Consider the following 16,770-nt stretch of genomic DNA (forward strand, 5'->3'; position numbering starts at 1 on the left):
GAAGTCTAATTACTGCAAGTCTGTAAATGCATTTTTTCCTTCTATTTTCTTACAGAACAATATTTAGGCACTGGTGACGTTAGTGGTTTATGAAACTCTATTCTTCTGTAAACTCAGTAACTAGATATGGCCAAGCTAGGAAATTTGAGGACAGACAAACCAGTGTCTGACATGGCTCTAGGAACCAAAACTCAGGTGAGCTACTGGAGGTCATTGTGGTTTTTAAAAAAAGTTATGACTATCTCTGTTAGGAGATGTCCATATAGCTCAGAGGTAGGCAACCAATGACACGGGTGCCGAAAGTGGCATGCGAGCTGATTTTCAGTGGCACTCACACTGCCTGGGTCCTGGACACTGGTCCGGGGGGCTTTGCATTTTATTTAATTTTAAATGAAGCTTCTTAAACATTTTAAAAACCTTCTTTACTTTACATACAATAATAGTTTAGTTATATATTATAGACTTATAGAAAGAGACCTTCTAAGAATGTTAAAATGTATTACTGGCACGCAAAACCTTAAATTAGAGTGAATGAATGAAGACTCGGCACACGACTTCTGAAAGGTTGTCGACCCCTGATATAGCTTGTTAGCATTTTCAGCCCCTGGAGCAAAAGCTAGGGATTCACATCCCATATTAAGGTCTCATTATCAGTACAGACAGCAATGCAACAGAGTACTGGGAGGTCGCTGCATTGTTAGAAGTATGATACATTAGATTTGTTGCTTTGTAGATGTTAAAGACTTGATGGCACTTTTTGCAAAGATATTGGTTAATCCTAGATGCAAAACCTGCAGTCATTCTCTCAACAAAACCTTGTCACATGTGTCTATATGATGTTTGTTCTGCTGGTGTTTAAATGGTTTCCAAAGACTAGGCTGTCACCCTATTTTGCATGTCCTGGACCCTGTCTCAATATCTTGAGTAGGAAAGGTGCTTTATAAAGCACTTAAACCATGGCACCAGAGCTGTGGCTAACAGGAGTCTCTTGTTCTAGAGACCAGCTAAGTAATGCAATTTGAACAATCCAGAAGGTTTGAAGACCAAGCTAAACCCAGAGTTTGATTTGGCTCTGTGAATCAAAACACTAGTCAAGCCACTACAGTTGACTATACACATCTGAAAAAGAAAATACGTAAAACGATACAGTGTAGTAGGTCACTGTGACAGCCAGGGAGTAGTGCCAGAATATTCACCCTGGCATGATTCTTTTTTGGCTTGTCCTCATTTATGATCACAAAGCCCAGACCTGCATCTCAAGCCAGGCTTCTTTGGCCTGCCCACTCTATTAACAATTCAATACATTTAGCATAATTGGGTAAATAATTCAAATTGGTTTTTGAAGCTATATTAAAAACCCTACGGATTAACAATTAATACTTTCCACTTCAATAGCACCTTCCTCCTGAGGATCTCAAAGTGCTTCACAGACATGAACAAATTTAGCTTCACAGTCCTCTTGTGGGGTAGGTAAGTAGATTCTATGCTCTTTGTGGCAGGGACTATTCATTTGTTTGAATAGTGTCTAGTACAATGGGACTACAATCTTGACTGAGAACTTTGGATGCTACTGCAGTTCAGATGATGATTGTGCTCAGTTGCCATATGAGGATATGGCATATGAGGAGGTGGATGGATGGGCCTTTAATCTTTCTGTTCCCTCAATGTAAAGTGAGAGGCAAAGACTGAAGACCCAGCTGTGCTCCAGTGAAGTCTACAGGAATTTACATGAATGGGAGCAGGATCAGCAATGCTTAATTTGTAATTGTCATAACTATAAAGGGAAGGGTAATAGCTGTCCTGTGTACAGTACTATAAATCCCTCCTGGCCAGAGACTCCAAAATCCTTTTCCCTGTAAAGGGTTAAGAAGCTCAGGTAACCTGGCTGGCATCTGACCTAAAGGACCAATAAGGGGACAAGATACTTTCAAATCTTGGGGGGGGGAAGGCTTTTGTTTGTGTTCTTTGTTTTGGGGATGGTGTTCGTTCTCGGGGACTGAGAGGGACCAGACATCAATCCAGGTTCTCCACATCTTTCTAAGCAAGTCTCTCCTATTTCAAACTTGTAAGTAAATAGCCAGGCAAGGCGTGTTAGTTTTCCTTTGTTTTCTCAACTTGTAAATGTACCTTTTACTAGAGTGTTTCTCTTTGTTTGCTGTACTTTGAACCTGAGACTAGAGGGGAGTCCTCTGAGCTCTTTAAGTTTGATTACCCTGTAAGGTTGATTTCCATACTGATTTTACAGAGATGATTTTTACCTTTTTCTTTAATTAAAAACCTTCTTTTTAAGAACCTGATTGATTTTTTCCTTGTTTTAGATCCAAAGGGGTTTTGGATCTTGATTCACCAGGAGTTGGTGGGAGGAAGGAGGGGAATGGTTAATTTCCCCTTGTTTTAAATCCAAGGGGTTGGATTTGTTTTCACCAGGGATTTGGTGAAGGTTTTTCAAGGTTTCCCAGGGAGGGAATCCATTGAAAATGGTGGCAGCCGAACCAGAGCTAAGCTGGTAATTAAGCTTAGAAGTTTTTATGCAGGCCCCTACATTTGTACCCTAAAGTTCAAAGTGGGGATCTCAGTCCTGACAGTAATGAAAGAGGTGGCAGGGCTCAGGCTGGGTGGCGGGAGAGTGGCTGCTGCTGGCCAGCACCGGGCATGGTATGGTGTTGTTACCATTACTTCTGCACTGCTGCTGCCAGCTGTGCTGCCTTCAGAGCTGGGCAGCCAGAGATTGGCAGCTACTGACCCGGCACCTAGCTCTGAAAGCAGTGCCGCTGCCAGCAGCAGCACAGAAGTAAGGGTGGCATGGTATGGTGTATTGCCACCTTTACTTCTGTGCTGTGGCTGGCAGCAGCACTGTCTACAGAGCTGTCCAAGGGCCCAGCATGGGGCTATGAACTGCCAAGTCTAGAGGTGCCAGGGCTGAGCCCTGGCAAGCCCCAGCACAAATTAAGCACTGGGGATCAGGCTGTAAGTGACTTAACCAAAGTTAGACAGAATTCTACAACAGAGCCAAGAATAGAAGCAAATCTCCTGTCATGTAGGCTTGTGTCTTCACCACAAAAGTGTATTTCATCCCTCCCCCATCAGTGATGCATGGAAATCACTGAACTGATTTCTGCTTAAATCTTTCAGGAAACCATACATATGTTAAATGATTAATCAGATCAGACTGCATTCAACACTACAGCTGTGTGTGACAGTTTTGCTTTGCAAAAATTAACACTGATATTTTCAAACATAGTTGCAAATCTCATCCAAGGTGAAATTTTTCCATTTTTAACAGTACACATGGCTAGTGAAATTCTGCCCCAGAAGCAATAGCATGACTTTTTGTAAAACTGAATCAGACAGAATTTCATTCTCTTTATTTCCATTTGTCATAGAAAAATTATGGTTGTATTCCTCTGGAAAGGTGCCTTTTGTTTGTGACAAATTAAAGTAAAAAAAACAAAGAACGATTTAGTTTCTGCCACTAAATGAAAAAAAAAGTTGGTTTCTCTTCTCTGCTGACAAGATTATCTTTCTTTTATACATATCTACTAAGAAAGCAACCAATCAATGCGCCTTAGACTGTGCCTTGGTATTTTGGTGATGAAATATGGATGGAATAATAGTGTTCAGTAATGAGCTCAGGCCTGATGTTTTTGCAGTGGTGGTGTAACTCAGGTTTCTCAATGGTTGATCACTCACAACATAATTGTTTCCTGCCAGTGGATTAATGGAGAGGCAACAGGGATGAGTCCAACACTAAAGGAAAAGTCCAGTGAATGTGGCTTTCAGGAAAAGCAGGGCATAAAAAAAGTGCTGTGTAATAGTGGTTCACTGGAAAGAAGGGGCTGGGGATGATAAAAGCTCTAACCACATTTAAATTGCACCTGGGCAGTTTTAGGAGAAATGCAGAGAGGGGATGCCACTATGAAAAGAAATCCCATTCCCCCTGTTATAGCACCATCCCAGCTGTAGGTAAATGTGTCAACTCAGCCAGGAAAATTGGTATAGCTTTTGGAATGTTGCTGTGGTTCACAAATATAAACACAAGTGCAGTATAAAAGGCTAAATTGTTTCATGTATTGCCCCACTGCCACCTCAAGCATTAATGATTTCCAGGTTTCTCCCTCGCACTGAATAACTGTATTCTGGATTGTTTCCCCCATTGTACTTGTTTGCATCTGAATCTCATATGGTTGTTTTCTGCCCACATGTCTAATCTCTTTAGGCCTCTTAGTATTTCTCTTTCTCTTCTGAAACTCCTTTGCAGCTCCTCCCTCCTTTGCAATTCCTCTGCAAATCACTAATGAGGATTTCAATAAGGCTGTTCTTAATTGTGACTTCTGCACTAAACACCTCAACCCACTCAATCTCATTTGTCATTACTCCTCCTTTGGAGCCCTTTGTCTTAAATGTGTGTGCCAATGTTGAAACCCAAGTCTCTCAAGGTACGTCTACATTTAGAGCTGGGGGTGTGATGCATAGCTGCAGGAGACATCCTTGCACTAGCTCTTATTGAGCAAGTATGCTAAAAATATAGTGTAGCCATGGCAGCATGAGCAGCAGGAGGGGCTAGCCTCCCTAAGTGTCTGCCTAGGGTCTCTCACAGGCAGGTACTCAGGGCAGCTAGCCTGTCCCACTGCTTGCTCTGCTGTGGCTGCACTCCATATTTAGTGCAATAGCTTGGTGAGGGCTAGTGTGAGTACGTCTAGTGTGAGTACGTCTCCTGGAGCTGGGAATTATCTCCCCAATTCCAAGTGCAAACATACCCTCAGAGAAGAGTTTAACAAGGAGAAAAGGCAGAAGAGTTATATAAGAGAGAGGATGTTTTATTTACCTGCAGTTCTCCTTCCATTATACTGAGGAGCCGGATTAAGTCCTCTTTAGAAAGTTCTATGGATTTCTTGTTCTTTCGTTCACCAGGTGCCGGTGACTTTAAGTGTTGTTTTACAGTCCCTGAGACCATGACCTCCTCTTCCTTTCGATGAGATTTGTTCTTTTTCTTGGCATCTTCCTGAAGGTTTTCATTCTCTGCATTGCTGACAATGGGCTTAGAACTGGAGAAATGCCCATTAGGAGAGCTTTCTCCACCTTGGTTTCGGGATCTCATCCCCACCTAGAGAGAGAAAATTATAAAGATGCATTTTCTAAGCATGTAAAACTATTTATATGAACACCTGATCTACAGCAGAATTATTGCCAAGAGGAAGAGCCATCGTTTCATTCTGAATACCAAGATTAACGTCATGCTCAATGCAAGAGTGCTGAAAAGCTCACCCATGTCAACAAGTTTGTCTTTGGAAGCCAATGAATCAAAATATTGATTATAAACTTAATAGAGCCTTAAAACAGGGTAACCATACTGAGGTGAGTTACATTCTGCAGTGCTTGGAATGATGTGGGAAACTGGTAACTAAAATTTTCCAGTCTCTTTATTTTATCATTCAGTATTCGGTTGGCTCACTGTAAGAAAAAATGAGAACACTGGGTTTGGAGGCACATCTTGATTTAACATGAGAGTTAGCTGAAAGATAAGACTGTACTTAATATTTATAAAAGCATATACCTTGAGTGTAAGTTTTCTAAGAGACAGAGTGAGAAGGAATGTGACAAACTAGGATAATTCTCTAGCTTCTCACCTGTGGCGTGTTGGGTTCAATGTTGGTAACTGAGATAACCCTCTTCTGCAGACCCTCTTCATCATTTCCAGTCTTGATTATTGTGACATCAACCTCTCCATTCCTCCCTAACACCCACATCACCTTCCTGGGTTCACACTAAACAGAGCTGTTAAAATAATCTATTCTGTATGTCACTCTGACCACAGAAACATCCTGTTTAATCTCTCCGTTGGACCTCCTTTAACTACACCAAGGACCTCCTTTAACTACACCAAGTTTGTTTGTCCTCACTTTCAAGGTTCTTCACCACACTGTCCATCCCTACATGTCTGCTCTTATCAAGTTGCCTCCCATGCAGTTTTCACTCTGCCAAGAACAGCCCCATCTGCCTGTTTGTTTGCTTCTCTCACAAACATCTCTATGTCTTCTTCTTTGCTGCCCCCCCAAGTATGCAATTCCCTTCTTGATCTGATCAGTAAGGTCATTATCCTCTGTTCCATCACATCTCTCTTTGAGACTCACCTAGGTCTCAATGCCTATAGGAAATCAGCCAGTTAGTTATGGCTTGATGGGGGAGGTGGGATTCGTTGGCACTCACTTCATCTACTTACAATTATAAAATGCAAAATATAGTCAAGTGTATATATTTGGACATATATCCCTACCCTCCCACCTTTCATGTGTCACTTACCTATGGTAAGGTGTCTGAGGCAGGGACTGTGTCTTTGTAAGTATTTGTACAGTGCCTAGCACCATGAGGCCCCAGTTATGATTTGGACTCTGGATGTTACTGTAATAGAACTGTAAAATAGTAATAATGAATTTTGAGGCCTGTTTCAGGGCCAAATTCAGAGCTAAGGAGTAAGGAGGTATAAGTTAGACTCCCTGATATTAACTTTGTCACCCTAAAACTCAGACTTCCTTAGACCTACTTATTAATGTGTAAGACTATAAACTGATGTAATTTATAGGCTGAACAGTCAGAAGAAGGCATAAAAAGGATTAAGTTAAAGTAAGGGGGGCCTCTTCAACTTACTTTATTACACACACCCTGTTTCTTTTTGTGCTACACTCCTGTCTTCTGGCCTCTTATTGTGTGAGTTAAGCCAATTTAGACTCCCTTAGACTTGGTTAGGTTAGGTAGGCAGATTCAGAACTAACATGTAAAGCGGTTGACGATATAATAAGTAGAAGTGAGTTGAAGGGAGCTTAGATGGAGATTAAGTATAACAAACTGTTTGAGGGACCTGGAGGAAGGTGTAAATAATGATATCTTAGATAACCTCTAGACTTTCTTTGACATTCTTAGGGCTTGATTCTCTGATCGCTTATACTGTGGTAAAACTGGTATAATTTTATTGATTTCAGTGGCATTACTTTTGAGATACATGTTAATAAGACTAGAATCAGGCCCCTAGATTTTTCTTAGACTTGCCTAAATTCACTTCTGACTTTAGTTTGAACTTTGTTCTCTAGTCACAGGAGATGATTTTCAGCACCACAAGTACTACCAGTTTGGTATAATTGCCAATCTGTGTTGATGAAAAACCCAGAAATAGCAGATCAGTAATGACAATGCAAATCTTAAAGTACACTGGCAAATCAGTTTGGGTAATCTTACACAGAGCCTAGAAGGATTTACATTTAAGTTGATTCTAGCCAGTGCTATAAATATCTTGTTTATATTAGCCTTATTTTTTTGTAATGTCATTCACAGAATGCCTGATTGTTTTTTTCATTTTCATCTGTTATATACTGGTTTAACGCTATTGAATTCAATGAAGTCTATCCTGAGAAGAGAATCCAGCCCAGTGTTTTTAAGCAAGAGAGTCTCGTAATGAGGTTGCTTGCATTGTAAAGTTATTTCCACCCAGACAATATGTGATACAGGTATACAATAGCTACTAACTTCCTGAAAGCCTACACAGTATATTATTCATCAGACTGTTTAGATTTATCACAAGAACTATGTTTTCTAAAAACAGATCTCCATTATGAGCATGAACAATATCTGAGGAGCTCAGGAAATCTTTTGGGTCTCAGGTTTGTAATGGAAAAATAAACACTATACTATGTTTCCTTTCAGATAGGGCTACTCAGTTTGTTTGGTTGTAATGGGTTTTAAACTCCACAACCATGTTTCCTCTCCAAGACAGAGCACTTGGGATTTACTTTGTCTCTATTTTCTATGTATTTCCTTATGAGTCCCTCTGGTCTGCAGCCTCCAGCCACAAGAGCACCTAAAACATTTTTCATGGTTTAGACTTCAGAGTGAATGATTTAATGGTTTTAGAGCACTGGTGGGCAACCCCAGCCAATGGGAGCTGTGGGAAGCGGCGCGGGCCACAGGGACGTGTTGGCCGCCACTTCCCACAGCTCCCATTGGCTGGAAACGGCGAACCACTGCCACCGGGAGCTGCAGGTGGCCATGCAAGTGTAAACAAACTGTCTGGTGGCCGGCCAGCAGATTACCCTGACGGGCCGCGTACGGCCCGCGTGCCGCACATTGCCCACCACTGTTTTAGAGCATCCTGTAAGCATTTCAGATCATATATATACGTTTTCAAGTGGAAACCAGATTGTTACATTACACAGTGCTCTAGTTTATAATATATTACATAGTGACCTTGGCAGAAAGATGACTAAACCCTTAGAACTGAAGATTCACAGAATAGTTAAATTTAACTCATGATCAGTTGAGTAATGCTGTTCGGACACCTCAACTGTGCCATAAAAGACTAGATAAGGGTAACTGTGTATGCCAGACTTCCTGAGGGGCGTCATGCTGCTTTCTTGTGTCACATCATTCTGGGGCATATTAACAGGCGCCTCATATGTAATTGTCCCTCACTACTCGGCACTGGGGAGATCTCAACTGGAGTGCTGAGTCCAGTTCTGGGTGCCAAACTTCAAGAAATATGTGGACAAATTGGAGAGCGTCCAGAGGAGAGCAACAAAAATTATAAAGTGTTTAGAAAACCTGACCTATGAGGAAAGGTTAAAGAAACTGGGCCTTTTTAAGTTTTGAGAAAAGAAGACTGAGGCAGGGCCTGATAACAGTCTTCAGATATGTTAAGGGTGTTATCAAGAGGATGGTGATCAATCTTTTTCCATGTCCACTGAAGGCAGGACAAGAAGTCATGGGCTTAATCTTCAGCAAAGGGGATTTTGGTTAGATATCAGGAAAATCTTTCTAAATATAAGGATAGTTAAGCTCTGAAATAGGCTTCCAAGGATGGCTGTGGAATCCCCATCAATGGAGGGTTTTATGAACAAGTTAGACCAACACCTGTCAGGGATGGCCTAGGTATACTTGGTCTTGCCTCAGTGCAAGGAGCTGGATTTGATGACCTCTCAAGGTCCCTTCCAGCCCTTCATTTCTATGTTGCCATTACAATATGACAGAACCACTTTGTTGTCACACACCAGTGAAAGTCCAAACAACATTCACATAGGATAGTAATTGAGCAACTAAGTGCTGGCTTACAAGCATGTGAACAGCAAATAACTAGTGCCCATTTAGACAAAGTTTAAAAAAAATCTGGGGCCAGATCCTAAACTGATGTAAATCACCATCACTCCACTGAAGACATCTGTTAAATTGAATTACAAAATATACTAATATTGCATGTAGATTAATCAATAATCCCAGTTTTTCATACTAATTGCCAAATTGAGAATGTGCTTATCATGGTGCTAAAGGAATCAACCTTTACAATCTTAGCTGACTTTTTGATATTTCTTTAGCACATGTAATTTTATTTTGCATTAAATTTGAGATTGAAGTAGGTGTGGCAAGCATTCAGTTACACTCACAGACACTAAATAAACAATCTTTTAAGGTGTAAACTAACCAGGATAAATGTAATTTTAAAATCTCTGCCTATATCTAAAATTCCTTCCCTCAGTACTCTTTCCAAAACCCCTGCTGGGCACCAAGGTGTTGTATGCTGGTGGCAGAGATGCAGGTGAACTCAGGATTAAATGACAGTTGCAGGGACTGAAGTTTTAATAACTGCTTTATAGAGCATTCTGAGACTAAAGACCAAATTTACTGCTATGGTCTGGCTGCTTTGCCGTGCTCTGGTGATGCAAAGCAGCTGTAAGCCTGATTTAGATATGGCTGCTTTTTTAATTGGAGCAGTGCAAAGCAGCCAGAATGTACAGGAGAATCTGGCCTGAATGTTTTGTCTTGGAATTATGAGTATTAAGTATTATTATTTTGGACCTAGGCTACCATTCTTTTATATTTCTGATAACATGGTGATCTAAACAAAAACAGTGTCTGAATTGTTGGATGATATTCCAGGGTTATGCCAAGTGCATAACTGCCCAAAGCCCGGTTACCTGGCCTATCTGTTATCCCATCACAGTTCCACCTCCCTGCTCCACAAACTGATTTTGGGGACCTACCCAGACCTAATTCTAGTGATAAACATCCTCCTGCTGCCTGCCCTCCATGACACAGGACCCCACATATGTGAAACTGAAGGGATTGTGTACCCCGAAGAAGTAGTTCAGATGTAGATTATTTACATTGTAGGAGTTTAATGTTTACATTTAACCCCGTGCTTGTTCCTTCCCTCACCAAGCTACATCTTAAACTATGGCCCAGGCTGCCAAATTCTACTCAAACAAGGAGTTGTACAACTCATCCCATTGACTGCAAGCATTACTGACTACTTGTGTAAATACATATTTGCAGGACTGAGCTCTATAAATGGGCTGTAAGTGCTTCAAGACAGTGACATTCAGTCTTTTATTTATCTATTAAGCGCCACAGTGCCTTAAAAATAATAAGGAAAAGCTGAATGCTGTGATTATTTACTTGAACCTATATTGTTGTTCTGGGCATAGATTCTTCAGTTTTCAAAAGTTAACAACACATACAAGTTTTTTTAAATGTTCTTTACTTTTATTGTAAGAAATCTTTGTGAGTAATTTGCTGAGTAGAATGTCAGGAGAGAGTAGACTATCCGTTGTTCCAACCCTTTTTCTTCTATCTATTGTTATATAACCTCACTAGAGTTCCTGGAATAACAGGCCAGATTGGAATATATTGTTACATTAGCTGTGTTATTATTAGAATCAGATAATGCAAAGATTTCTCTGAACCTAGCAGACAGTCCCTTATGATAATCAAACATGCTGATTTTGGCTACATAATGGTTTCTCATCTCAAAAAAATAATAGTGTGAGAGTTCAAAAAAAGACTGTTGATTTAGATCCATAATATGGTCATTGGCTGTGGACACAAATTGTAGTCTGAAGTTTAATAATAGATCTGAATAATAGAAACACCATATGGAAGTGCTGTGTTTCTGTGAAAAGCTAACAGTACACCGCATGTATGTCCAATAAAAGTTTTTTTTAAAGATGAGTCCAATGTGGAGCCATTTCTCCAAATTCCTCTCCCTCAAAGTTTGGCATTCGGGTTCTATGAAACACAGATTTGAGACATCCCTGGGTTTGGTTTTACAGAACACTCCGATGCCAGTTTGAGTTATGATACACATGTAGCCAGAAGAGAATGTAACCCTAATGACTAACACTATGAAGAACGGAACAAATGTTAACCCTTTGTAGTTCTGCAGTTTCCTAAATCTCCAGAAAACAAAAAGGCTAGAGCACTATCCCACTGTGCTCTCTAGCTGCCTTTCTTCTCCTCTTATGGGTCACAGACTATCTGCACACCTGAAGAATCAAACTGAATACAAGGTTCTTATTCCTTTTACCTTTACCAAATGTAAAGTAATTTATCTTGGGGGGGGGGGGGATTGAAAGATCATGTCCTTTTGTGATGGAGGATGTCAGGTGCTTGTTTAAGTACAGGTATGTGTACACTAGGAATCATGGGACAAACCCTTGCCTTGGTGCTTAGATAACCAAGCTGCAGACTGAGGATCTTCACCGGGACCAGGGAGGGAGTGCCCTCTCCCCTAGGGTACTGTATGGCTGCTCTATTTGCAATAACACCAGCAGTGCTCCATGAGGTAGGGAGAATAGCTGGTGGATCCACAAGTCACACCTCTGCCCCTTTCTGCCAGCTTAAACTCATCTGTGAGCATGAGTGCAGTGAGATCCGTGGTTCACGGCCCCTGTGAAATGCTCAGCACCCTGCCTGCCCAATGCACTGGAACAGCACTGCTGTCAGGGAGCACAGCAGTTATGGAGAACCTGGATTTGGCCCTATTAGCACTATCCGGTTTCTGACAAACGGTATGTGTGTGTGTGGGGGGATGTATTATAAAATATATTGGTATCTAATGTATATTACTGCTTTCTACTATCAATGGAATGGATGGATAAACATCCCCTAACCTACTTTGGTGAACAAGAACTTTTTTTTTATGTTCGTAGAAAACGCTTTGAGAAAGACCTGCTCTCTGAGGTGCAGTATTGGTTGCCTTAATTTCTCTTTTTTCCTTATATTTTCAAATCAAATTATTTATTTGTATACCTTTTCAATTTCTCAGTTTCCCCACTTACTTGTGCATTGTAACCAATTAGCACTGAGGGGGTTAATTTCTCCTCTGGGACAGGGAAATCAGTGTTGGTCAGGTAGGCATGTTTGGGTTGGTATGAATGAACTATCAAGGACTGTCAACAATATATGAATGGAGTTACCTTGGAGATATAAAGGAAGACCAACAACTGGACATTACTTTTAATGAGACAAGGTGGATGAGCATGGGTAGTGGGTGAAGCTTCCCATTGAAGAGGCTAGCCCCCTGTTCTGCCTCTTCTGACCAAGGCCCCACTCCCACTCGCTGCTCTCACACCCTCCCTCCTATGATCCCAGCTGGGGGGCTGAGAGTTCGGTCGGGGGGCCACGAGGGGGAAGGTGAGAGGTCATCCGGCATGGTGGAGCTCTTTGCCCTGGCTGGAGCTTGGAGCCTGCAGCCCCTCTCCCATTCTGCCCCTTATGCCTGCAGCTCTGCCCACGTTCTGCCCCACTCTGCCTTTTCCACCCTGAGCCCCTGCCCCCTGCTCACTCCTTCCACCACCATTCCCCTTCCCCGCTGCAGCCCTAAGACCAGAAAAGCTCTATTCCCCTACCACCGCAGCGGGGAGTGAGAGCTCCTCCAGCCCCAGAGCCATGGTGGGGGGAGATTTTTCCAGGGGCCCAAATCTGCCACTCCTCACCCCCCCCGCCCACAGCAGTGCGAGGTTTGGAGAGGCTTAGCCTCCCCTTGCCTCCATTACACGCTATCTATGTGTATGAGATAGTATCTTTTATTGGACCACCTTCTGCTGGTGAAAGAGACCAGCTTTTGAGCTTACATAGCATGGAAGAAGAGTTCTGTGTAAGCTCCAAAGATTGTCTCTTTCACCAACAGAAGTTGGTCCAATAAAAGATATTACCTCACCCACCTTGTCTCTCTCCTATACTGGGATCAACGCAACAATTACATTTTTAATGACTGCCAATCAAGGGAGGCAGAACATGTGAAAACAGCTTGACTAAAGCTTGAAACAAAGAACTGAGATAGTCAGGGGTCAGGAATAAGAACTCTGCTGCTTAGGGTACGTCTATACTTACCTCCGGGTCCAGCGGTAAGCAATCGATCTTCTGGGTTCGATTTATCCTGTCTTGTCTAGACGCGATAAATCGATCCCGGATCGATACCGGAAGTGCTCGACGTTGATGCCGGTACTCCTGCGCCGCGAAAGGAGTACGCGGAGTCGATGGGGGAGCCTACCTGCCGCGTCTGGACCCGCGGTAAGTTCGAACTAAGGTACTTCGACTTCAGCTACGTTATTCACGTAGCTGAAGTTGCGTATCTTAGTTCGAAGTCGGGGGTTAGTGTGGCCCAGGCCTAAGTGTAATGGATTTGAATTCAGGATGCTTGGGCAATAGAGGCAGATTGGGCTGCAACCATAGACACTCTTGCAAACTTTTCTTTTCCATTCTAACCTAAGAACCTACATACTGCCTTTCCTTTGATTAATAACTGCTGGCTTGTTTTAAACAGGCTGTCATTGCTAACATTGCTCTCAAAAGGATAGCGTCTCTGACAGGAATTCAAGTTCTTTTGGACTTGCTGAAAGAACCCTGGTGAGAAACAGGAGAACTAAGCCACAGGGCCCAGTCTAAGGGCAAGTCTACACTACAGCACTACATCGGCCAGTGTGGACAGCACGAAACTTGCCTCCCTCGGGAGGGGTGCTTTTTCACACCCTGGAGCAATTAAATTTATATTGACTTAAGCAGTAGCATAGACCTGCAGTCCATGTACTGGACCCGCTACGCTCTGTCTTGCCAAAAATAGAAGACCTTGCACTAAAGGGTTACACTCTCAGAGAGATTGTCTAAAGGTCAGAGAGACGCTCACCCTACAGATCCATGACAAACCATAACAGCATGTGAATTATAATGACCATACAGTTTCTCTACTGAGAAAAATACTTCAGTTTTGTGTGTGAGAATTGCTATTTAGGAACTATTTGCCTATCAAAACATTTTCTGAAACTTTCTTAGTCATTGTGAGTTGATATAATGTTCTTCAAAACAAGACAATTTCACAAAACTAGTGATATAACCTTCAGGGCAAATCCAGTGGACACAGAGTATGATACATGTGGTTTATGCTAGTGTCATTTTGTTGGCTTCATTGATTTCAAGCCAAACTTTCTCTCAGTTACATTGGTTGCTCTTGAGCAATCCACTTTGTCTAGCAAAGCAGTGGCATGGACTTGTTTCACAGGGAGTCTCGTCCAGCTGCCTTCAACTGGAAAGGCATTTTGGCTACACTGGCTGAGGGATAATAGGGAGAGGAATTTAGGTCACCACCTACTCAAAATAAACTTTTATTGTTTGATCTGTGTCTGTTTCATAGATTCCAAAGCTGGAAGGGACCACTGTGATCATCTAGTCTGATTTCTTGTATAACACAGGCTATAGAACTTCCCCAAAATAATTCCTAAAGCATAACTTCTAGAAAAACATCCAGTCTTGATTTAAACATTGTCAGTGATGCAGAAGCCACCAAACACTTTGGTAAATTGTTCCAATGGTTAATAACACTCACTGTTAAAAATGTATGCCTTATTTGGGTGGATTTACTGTCCTTCCTAGCCTAGTACATCCAGTGCATGTGTTCTCGCATAGCAAAGTGCCCATCTACCACTACAGTGCTCTATTCCCATTATGATGCAACCTAATTGGATATCTGGGAGGCTTGTTTTTTAATCTGATATTACAACAAAGTTTGGTTTTAAAAGAAAATCATCACTGGTATCACAGTACTCAAGCGGCTGGCTATTTTTACTGGATGGTACATTACTCTAATTCGTTTCCCACTAGGACGTCAATAGGAGTTTTGGCATTGATTTCAATGAGATCAGAATTTAGCCTACAAATACAAAGTACAGAGCCAGACTGTGCCATTAAGGCACAGGACTGTATTGGGGTAGCATATCTGATCCAACGCCTTTTAAGGTCAGGTCTACACTACACATTTACTTTGATATAACTACGTTGCTCAGGGGTGTGAAAAATCCACTCCACCCCGAGCGACGTAGCTATACTGACCTTAATCCCCCATGTAGACAGTGCTATGTGAGCGGGAGAGCTTCTCCTGCCAACACAGCTACTGCTTCTCGCAGGAGGTGGACTTAAGCCAAGAGGAGAGCTCTCTCCCGTTGGCTTAAAGCGTCTTCACCAGACATGCTGCAGCTGCACTGATGTAAATTTGTAGTGTAGGCCTGCCCTAAAGCTCTCCAGCAACCTGGACCACCTTTCTAGGGTGTAGCATGTGTGGAGGTGACAGGAGTAGCTGGGTTATTGCCCAGATTCCCCACTGCCCCCTCCATCTGTTTTGAGTAGCTTGTCCCACAGTGGATATTAGCATGGAACATGCCTTATTCTCAGGAAATTGCAGCAGTGTAGTTGTGACTGACCGTTTGGGAAAAAAGGCTCATAACAGGCTTGAGTTTGTGAGGTAGTGAGTACGCTCCACTTCTGGGTACTAAGTATCTCTGATTCACATTAACTTTCATGGACGTTTTCAGCACCTCTTCATAGACATGTAGCTCTTTGAAGAATTGGGTCAATGGGTATTTTATCCTTTGCATATTTTTTCCTGCTTTCCACTCTCTGAAGTTCTTCCATTCCTCTAGAAGAGCAGCTCATGACCTTTAATGCAGGCTTTAAAGAAATCTTGTCACCATTAATTTTAGTCTACAATTATTAAACATTTGCTTCATCATGTGACAGCAAGAACATGCCTGGAAGATTACTAGGCAGGCAATGCAGTCTAGCTGACCTATCAAAAACTTTCTTTGCTCCTGAACTTGAGAATCCTTGGTATTAGATAAGCATTAATCATTTCTGTATTGTTAACAATATAGACCCAAGCTTATATCCCACAAGGTAAAATATACCATGAACTTATGAACCACGCTCAATCTTTGTTAAGCAGTTTTTGTTCCCTGTCAGAGAGTAGGCTTCCCTCACACTGGATTCCTTGCTGCAAACACCACAGCCAAGTTCAACACCAACTGCTTTATCTACGGGGTGTTAAACAAGCCCTTACCCCCCACCCCATAAGTCTTTTACCTTCTCACTAGGCATAAGATAGCGGAATCACTCCCTCCTTACAATCATGGGCTTCTCTAGCTCTTCCTTCTCCCGTTTCTCTTTTAACTGTCCTCAACTGAGGTGCTGAATCACCTTGTTAACTGGTGAATCATCCAGTCCTTAATCAATTATCACCTCAATTTGGCCCATGTGGGGATACTTGCCAAGTGCACAGAGTGCTGAGTCAGCCTTAAGCCACTCACACTCCGTCACACTCCAACAATGGATTTTCTGTTTCCAAAATGGCAGGAAATGGGGATGCTGATAATACATGCAGCTGTTGGATCTTCCTTCTAGTCCCTTGTCATTGCCCTTCCAATGACCCAGGAGTGATATATCACTGCTCCAGCATGATGTGGAAATTAAAGTCTAATCCTTCACTCTTTGGGGCCCAACAACCTCATGTTTACTTAGAAATGTGTTCCAGAGAGCTAATAGTGACAATAAGACACAGCCAATAAGGAAACGATGCTTTTATATTAGAGGCTGATTTTTTTCACTTTAATTGAAACATGGAAAACAATTACAGCTAAATTTTGTTTGTCTTTTAAAAACTGCTGCGGGTGGGGAAGCAAAGAA

At 42.0% G+C, this 16,770-nt stretch overlaps 1 protein-coding gene across 9 annotated transcripts in view; it reads right to left on the reverse strand.

Annotated features, from left to right (window-relative positions):
• FILIP1 (filamin A interacting protein 1) overlaps positions 1-16,770 on the reverse strand; it is a 155,355-nt gene that overhangs the window by 95,122 nt on the left and 43,463 nt on the right. For 7 of the 9 annotated variants that reach the window (XM_005299626.5, XM_065588061.1, XM_065588060.1 and 4 more), the window contains exon 2: positions 4,826-5,104. The exons of the other annotated variants lie outside the window; for them this stretch is intronic. In XM_005299626.5, the coding sequence (XP_005299683.1) occupies positions 4,826-5,098 (273 nt within the window). In that variant the 5' untranslated portion in view covers positions 5,099-5,104. The remainder of the gene's footprint in view (positions 1-4,825; positions 5,105-16,770) is intronic. 9 annotated transcript variants of the gene reach the window in all.

The sequence above is a fragment of the Chrysemys picta genome, chromosome 3, assembly GCF_011386835.1.
Source record: "Chrysemys picta bellii isolate R12L10 chromosome 3, ASM1138683v2, whole genome shotgun sequence".
Classification (NCBI taxonomy): Eukaryota; Metazoa; Chordata; order Testudines; family Emydidae; genus Chrysemys; species Chrysemys picta.